General features: G+C 40.2%; 1 protein-coding gene across 1 annotated transcript; it reads right to left on the reverse strand.

Moving 5' to 3' along the window:
- Positions 1-2220: 2220 nt before the first annotated feature.
- Positions 2221-4872, reverse strand: LOC102195118 (mitochondrial uncoupling protein 2-like). Its single transcript, XM_005735610.1, has 8 exons — positions 4751-4872; positions 4437-4568; positions 4021-4159; positions 3727-3934; positions 3452-3649; positions 3264-3365; positions 2991-3171; positions 2221-2896 (listed from the first exon to the last, which is right to left on the reverse strand). The coding sequence occupies exons 3-8, from the start codon at positions 4144-4146 to the stop codon at positions 2782-2784; spliced, it is 930 nt and encodes a 309-aa protein (XP_005735667.1). The 5' UTR covers positions 4147-4159; positions 4437-4568; positions 4751-4872; the 3' UTR covers positions 2221-2781.
- Between the last annotated feature and the right edge of the window lie 3553 nt (positions 4873-8425).

The raw sequence follows: 8425 nt of genomic DNA on the forward strand, positions 1-8425 counted from the left end.
AATTAAAACAGGTCTCTAACGTAGAGCATAGAATAGAACTTTATTAATCCCTTTGGGGAGGTCAATTTATTGTTTATTTTTGAGCATGTGGTTTCTTTGTCTGTTCTTCCCATCCTCACTCAACCTTAAAAAAGCAGTGCAGCTGCATGGCTGCAGATGTATGTATGTTCCCTATGTTTGCTAGTACCACTTAATTAAATAAAATTGAGCAAGTAGCAAGAAGTTGTTCGGACATGAAGAGAAGACTGTAGAGTTGAAAAGCCTTACCAAGGGACAATAACCAAACCTCTCGTCGAATCTCAGACAATAAGTGGAACAGATGCAGGAGCGGGGAAGAGGTCGGCCTCTTTAAATACTGCCCATGATGCTGTTACATCATAGCATGGCATGTGTTACATGGTGGGGTCCCACCCCAAATATGTGGGGCCGACTGTAAACCTCTGCGTCGGCACGGCACAGACCTGCATTTGTCACGTGTGGGAATGCGTGTAGTTTAGAGCACGCCTTCCTTTTGTCTTCTTGACTTCACAATCAAATGCATCATGTCCCCAAACCCACATTAATGCACAAACATTAATTAGATCTTATTCCATAAAATCAATGTTTTATCTTTGAAGATGGATTTTTAAATTTGTTTAAACACATTTTAATCAAGCCAGCAATTTCTTTAGGTGGTCTGTGCAGCAAAGACTTGTAAAGTAAATGCTGAGTCATGATGAAAGTACAAGAAGCCGCACGCATGTACACTGCACCCCAAATTGTAGCCATATATTCAAACCGGTAATTGTCTCACTGCAGCTTTTCGTTAAAACGTGTTTCGTAACTTGTTGTTCCTGCATTTAGTAGTGAGCTGGAAGGTTGAAACACGCAGTTAGTCGTCATACAGTATTGTTTGTTTAAATGGCAGAACTGCAATCCAACTATGCCACTGTAGGGGACTCCAAAAAAGTGCAGCGTTGTATTTTTAGTGCCATGTTGGCAAATACAAGGACTGTAAATTTCCATGTTATGAGTCACTGCATGGGTGCATGTTGTCCTGCATATGTAGTGGTATGGTGGCGCTATCTTTCCATATCTGACTGACCCAGTTATGGGTGCAGCAGCTGAACCAGGTGTTTGGATCACAGAGATTCATCATGAACTGTCATAAAAATATAAAATGTGAAGTGATTTTTTTTTTCACATTTATCCTAAAAGGTTTAAATGCTCATTTCTGCTATTGTTAGCTTGGATGATCTCAATAATAAGTGCAGTTTATTTTTCCTGATGATTATCCTGGGATAAATTATGGAAAAAAGAAGTGATGGATAACTGGTTACTATATAAACAGTGTATTTATACTGTTGATTCCCAGTATATATATTTTATATATCAACCAGTTATCCATCAATTATGCAGTAACTTATCCATACCCCCATATCTGCACTATATGTGTGTGAGATAATACGCCAGTGATCCAAGTGTTCGTCAGAGTGATGGCCTGTGCAAAGAAACTGCACAGATATCGTACCTGGTAAGATCTTTTTCAGAGACCTATGGAAATGATACACCACTCAAAGAATTATGGAGTTGGAAATGTAATTCATAAATGAAAAAAAAGCATATTTTAGGTTTAAACTGGTGGTTCTGTGCCAAAAGAAATGATTTGTTTGTTGTAACAATTCATTTTTATTTGTATCGCCCAGTAGCACATATCATGTTCAAAGGGCCTCACAGGCATAAAAATATATTAAGAAACAAGGTCACTTCCATTTTAAACAAATAAGCAACCCATCAGAAATACATACATGCAAAAAAATCCATGAGTGAAAAAAATTATATAGTAACATATGAACTCTGGGACGTAACAGAAGCAGAGAGCCAACATGATACTGATGAAGAAGACATGCATATGGTCCGTATTACCATGTGTAGGTACATCTCTGTAAATGTGGCTGAACTCCGGAGGCACATTTCAGGAGTATTATTATTAAATGGAAGCACTAATAAATGCTAGATTTTAAAAAGGAGGTATATTTTTAAGAGATCAGCAGCATTTGCTTACCTAAAATTCTGAGGCTTTTCCAGAAGATTTTAGGAAATCCGCATTCCCAATTTCTCCCTGTGAGGAGTGTTGTATATCTAACAGGTTAGGAGTGGGAGTCGGGATGTGAAGTGACATTCAGAATAAAGTTACAAAGCAACACTGGCATTCAATAGCATACAAAAGGATGGGCGAAATTACAATTTTTCACTAATTAAAGTACTTTATTTCACAAAATACACATGACTCATCGACCAGCAACAAATCATACATACTTTTCACATCTAGTGGCAAATACATTAAACTACAACTACAAAAGGTAAACAGTGTAAACAATCCAGAAAGACATATTGTGGTCATTTTAAGGTATGTAATGTTGGACATAAACTGTCTTCTGCTTTCATGGAAAGCCTAAAGGAAGTAAAAACTAACTTTACAGCCTAACATTATTCACGTGATTATTTCATTTAAACATAGAAGTTTACACCAGAAGGAGCTTCTTGTAATGGAATTTCTGACCATTAAAATGCGTGAAGCCTCTGTAAGGTCTAACCTTTAAATTATTTTAAATATTGCAACAATGTCCCTGAAGTCTTCCTGCTCAAACTCTTTCTAATGTCAACTCTTGTGTTTTCATGCTCCTGTATTTTCAGGTCTCCAACCAAGAGTCGTCAGTAGTCACCCCTGCACTGTGGTGTGCGTTAGGCTGTTGTGTTTTGCGGTCCTGAGTTGAAAAAAACAAGTCTGACTAGTTGAGGTCAGAACGGAGACTCCCAGTACTGCTGTGTCCTGCTCATGCCTTTTTTAATTTGCTCATAGGTGACAAACATCACAATGTTCCAGGAGCCAAGTCGCAGGAAAGAAGGCATGAACCTAAAGAAGAGGAAAGAAAGACAAATGAAGAATTATTCAAAAGGACTTTTGTAGCATCTCTGCTTGCATCGTGGTCATGTTAGAGTGTGTTTACCCTTTATAGAAAGCCATGGATCCTTCGTTTCTTAGCATTGTGAAGGCACAGTTGAGAGCGCTGCTGTACTGGCCGTGTCCTGAGTTCATGAAACGTGTTTTAACTACATCCACAGGAGAAGCCACAACTGTGGTGCAGAAGCCTGCGCCGAAGGCGGCCGTGAAGTGGCACGGCAGGTTGTCTGTGGGAGGACAGAAGTTTAGTCACAACTTTCACGTTAATTAGACAGACGTTTGAGGGATGTTTGTCTGTATCTTTCATTCATGGCCTCACCTGTCATTAGGTTGTACTTCAGGATGAGTTCTTTGATCATGTCGTACGTCACCAGCTCTGCGCAGTTTACGATGGCGTTACGAGTGATGTTTGGCATGCATCCTGGAACACAAAAGAGGATCGTAACTGTCAGAACAGCCGAGGGCATTTTCATATAAAGATGAATGACTTGAATGTAAAGCAGGTACCTCTCCACAGGCCACGTACACCCTCATCTCGGGCAATCGTCTTGTAGGCATCTATTGTGCCGTTGTATCTCCTCTCGCCGTCAGCCAGTCGGACCTGGGCTTGAAAACGCACCTTTACCACATCTGTTGGCTGTGCAAAAGCCACAGCCATTGCCCCGGTGGTGCAGCCCGCCATGAGCCGAGTAACGATCCCTGCACCTGTGTGCCATACGTATGTTGGTCACGAAGAAACAGTGCAATAGAAGCAGACTTGTTGCTCGCTCACTGATACTCACTCTCGGTGCCTCGGGTGTAGAATTGCTTCATGGAGTCGTAAAGGCCGATACGGACAGAAGCGAAGCTCATCTGTCTCTGCAGGCCTGCCACCAGTCCATTGTACAGACTCCTGGCCCCCTCTGTGCGCACCATGGTGGTGATGGTGCCAAACACGCCCCGATACTTCAGTGCACCAACCCCTTCGGCTATCTGAGACTCTCCCTGAAGCTGCACGACATGATGCAAATAAAAGAGGATTTAATATGACATCTATCATAAGGTTAAAGGCATCGGGTTAACACTGTTTGTCTAACCTGCAGTCTGACTTTGGCGGTATCCAGTGGAAAGGTGACAAGGTCGGCAATGCAGGCTGCCGTGCCTGCTCCGAAGAACTTAACTGCCGCAGAGGGCATCACATCTTTGGGTTTCATGCCAACCATTGCTGCGCCTCAGCTGAGGACATGAATGGAAAGATATGCTCTTACGATCCAAAGACCTTTGGTTGTGTAACACAAAGCACCAAAGAACATCGCTGCCTGGACAACCAAATATGGGATATAAGCGTGTAAAGTAAAAATAGACTACATGCATAACTGCTGATATTTTCTTATATTACACGACTTTTGTTTGATCTGTTTAAAATGACTAACTGTGACAAACCTGGGTGTATTTAGTGCGCTGGATGTGCTGGAAATATTTTCATGCTGTTCATGCTGAAAGTCATACAAACCTGTGAGTAAGGATAATGACAAGTTTCAGGTTTTCTCAAGAAACAAGCTAGTCTTTCGAGGTGCTTCTGTTGTGGAAATGCCTCGGGCCATAAACTCTCCTCGAAATGAGCCAGTGAGCATACCACCACTTGCTGCAAAAACAACCATATAGCACAACTCAGCAAATCATCATTCACTCAGTTTTAGCTGAAAGCGACACACAGCTTGAAGCAAATATAACTGATATTTTCAATTAACTGCCAATAAAAATTTACAGAGTTAAAAAAAATCACAGCTATGTTGATATGCAAGGTTGTTGTTTGTTTGTTTTTACCTTAATAGTTTTCCAAGTAAATTATAATCCAATTAACAGGAAAAATGTATACAGTCCTCTTTGATAGTTAATCCTATACGTTTTCTCGTCTCCTGTGTGCCTACTGTTCCAGTATGGAAGAAGCCTCCCCAAATTTATAGGAAGCTTTTCCACGTAACTACATGCGCTGTAGCCAAACACGTTGTACACCTGTCATGAGAATATCATGTTTATCAGTCTGTGAGCCTGAGCCAGATATCTGAGCTCTTGTTGATCTCTTCCTGATGCCGTCATCATGGCAGCCTGGCATGAAATCTCTGAGTACAAGTAAACATTCAGGTCTATCTGGAGTCCGTTTACACAGTAAAGAAGTTACTGCTGAAAGTTTCATGGATTTTTTTAAAAACATTGTTTCATGTTTGGAATCCAGAGTTTGATATTTGTGTGAAATTTCAGCTTTTCTTCCCCAGATACCAGCTCACATTACTCTGCTGACATCACAGGGTATTTTTCTATTGGTTGGTTACATGCAGCCAATCAGACTGGAAGGCTTGTCTGGATTCATGAGATGTTTGCCTGGGATTTTTGTCTGGCTGGGTAATATTTCCACCGCATTATTTCTTACTGTTTGTGCCCAGGGAACAGAATTAGCTCTAGAAGTTTAGAAGCTTTAGGAATCCCCCACCTCTCCATCCCAGCAAGCGATAAAAAGTTATGAAATTATTCAAGTAAGGAGACCGCCATACTTCGTAGCCATTCCATACCATGGGTCAGTGTGGTTGGGTGCAGAGAGAATCTGAATGCAATCATTTGGGTTGATTTGTAACAGGGACACAAGCTGCTTCCAACAAGAGGAGCAGCTGCCAAATGGAAAGTGTCAGGGGGAGGAGGTGCACTCTTTGTAGGTGGGTGTTGGCTCTCTGTGAGTGCATGCCTCCTTACATGTGAGTTTCCATTGCATTCTGGGTCACAGGTCGCCAAGTTTTAATCAAGTCAGAAAGCACAGCCTCATATTCCAAATATCAAAGGATTCACCTGCTGCAACATGTGTCAGGAAGTTGTTCTGTTCCCAAGACGACACTACTAAATTTTGTAACCATACTAGTAATGTGCAAAAGTCTTGAGCCTCCCTCGTTTCTTTATATTTTGCTTCCAAGGAGCCAGATAAGATAAGATAACTCTTTAAGATAAGACCTGGTGCTACTGAGCCATAGTTCTCCAGGCTGCTTTTTTTGCTTATATTCATTCAAGTCTTTTAACCATTTTTAGAAGAATGTTTTTTATTTGTTAAGCCACTTAACACTGACCTGTTAATGAATTAGAAAACACACCCAGCTAAAGCAATTAACACCTAAGACAATTTAGCCAAGAGCCAGTTTTGAATTGCTCTTGATCTTTGCTAAGCCTGTCACAAAAAAAATTCTTCTCATTTATTTTGTTGAATCCACAAAATATGCCAAAGATAACACAGTTTGACAGACAGAAAACTGTGTTTTTGCACCGACAAGGTGATTTTCAAAGAGCTATTCAAAAATAACTTGTCCCACGGTGTGAAGGTTGTCCTTAAATACAGAAACCAGAAAAGAACTGTATGATTTTTTTTTAAATGAAAAAACAGGGGACTTGACCCTTCATCATCCACCTGTTCTTCACTAAAACCTCATCAGAAATGGTCTCAGTGGGAGGATGGCTGACAAGAAATCATTCTCAAGGAAGGAAAACAGGTAGGCTGAGGTAATCCAAATTACACAAGAACTGGACTGAAAATCTGAATCTGAATTTGGAATTGTTTGGTTCACATCATTGTCAGTATGTGTAGGGAGGAGATCAAGAAGGACGTACAACAGTGAGTATCTATAGCCACTTGTAAAACTCGGTGGATGCTCTTTCATGATTTGGGGCTTCATTTCAGGCAGTGGTGTTGGAAATCCTATCAAAATTGCTGAAATTATAAATGCAGAAAAATAAAAGTAGTCATACCAGATATTGACTTTCAACCTCATTAGAATTGTATAAATTCAGTCTTTGCCTTGTATTTCTTATATTTATACACTATATTTCCATAGCTCAAGACTTTTGCACATTATTGTAAACATCTTTCTTTCCCATAAACTGCTGCTTTATAGCAATATTGCCCCGTACACATAAAAAAGTGTCATAATTCATCTTCAGTGTGACGACTTACGTACTCAGAAACTCTGAAGCAGTTTTGGTAAACAGGGTCAAAGTAAAGCCATACACCTGCATATTTTCCACTCCTCATATTTACAGCTATAAAGGTTCTATATTAAACAAGGCATTCGTAGGAGATTAGTAAAGTGAGAACATATTTACGTTTAGCAAACATATTCAGACTGGGTCCTGTGATGTCAAACGACATTACAGGACATTTGAGAGGTAATAATCCATTTATACTGTATTCCATGAAAAGGTTAAGGAGATGGTGGAGGTGGTTTCACCACCTGCTCTCTAAAAACAGTTTCCTGGGAACACTCTGTGAGAAACATTTAAGCACACGCTCGGGCCAGTAAACAAGTCAGTGGGCTGGCTTCAACCAGTCTGCAGTGACCTCCCCTTAAAAAGACACTGAGCCCCCAGACCTGATCACCCCTGTGCTCTGAATACTGTGAACTTTAAATCAGTACTCTATAAATAAGGTCATCACTTAAAGGTTAGTAGGGCACAGGTTTATGGCTCAGCGTCTTTGCTTCATTCACAAAATCAACTCAGACTTGGATTGTCCTGGTTCTGCTTCACTGGATAATTAAATAGGAAAAGAATAAAGGGACACTAAAACTGCTTATTTTTAATATCTGTAGTTACCTCAAGTTTATAATGTTTTTCCAACTTCATCAACAGCTTTTATCATTTATGCTGACTTACAGTTTTTCACCGTACACAAAACAGATATTCCACTAAGACAGCAAAAGGCCCCGCATAGCAGAGATGACTCAGGGGTTTGCAGACTCTTCGGATTTTGCTTTGGCTTGCATTTTTCTTAAAACTTAGTGCTTATTCTGGCTCTCACTGGCTAGATGATATTTTCTAATACTAGGTTCGATCAGTGAGCAAAGATCAGATGACACATGTTGTTAAGGAGTTGATGGGTTAGAAAGCAAACACAGGGATTATAATGTAATATAAGCACTGTTGAGAAGATAGGGAAGGAAGAGTTCATGTAAAGCACATGATGAAAAATGCTTGAATAGTCTGGAAAATTGCCTAATATTGTATTCCAGAGAGCTTTTTTTTTTAACAATATCACAAATTCAACTTAGTATTTAAAAGATATCTACTGGAAAGGCTCTTTATGCAGATACTCCTCAGTGTTTAGACCTTTGCCCTACTTCAAACGTGCGTCAGTGCTGACTGATTAGGATGATAATCAGCTGAGTCCTCCTAAAATTACATGTGACTCTTATGTTTGCTCACCAGCACCTGTTCCCGTCCTCTCGTCTACAACTGTGGAGAACTGGCTGTCATAACATGTTCATTTTACATAACTGCGATTCTTTCTCTCTGGTGTCTCTCACTATGTCGCTTGACTTCAGCGTCTGGAAGGTTTCACACTTTAACAACTTAAATTTCCTCTTAACAGTTTTTGTTATTGGAATGTGTGTGTTTACTTTTGCACTTTATATGTGTGGACATAGTGGGTCACATTCTTGGATGGGCACTGCTTCCAGTCTGTGTTCA

The sequence above is a fragment of the Pundamilia nyererei genome, unplaced genomic scaffold (assembly GCF_000239375.1).
Source record: "Pundamilia nyererei isolate P.nyererei 1_Seehausen unplaced genomic scaffold, PunNye1.0 scaffold00064, whole genome shotgun sequence".
Lineage (NCBI taxonomy): Eukaryota > Metazoa > Chordata > Actinopteri > Cichliformes > Cichlidae > Pundamilia > Pundamilia nyererei.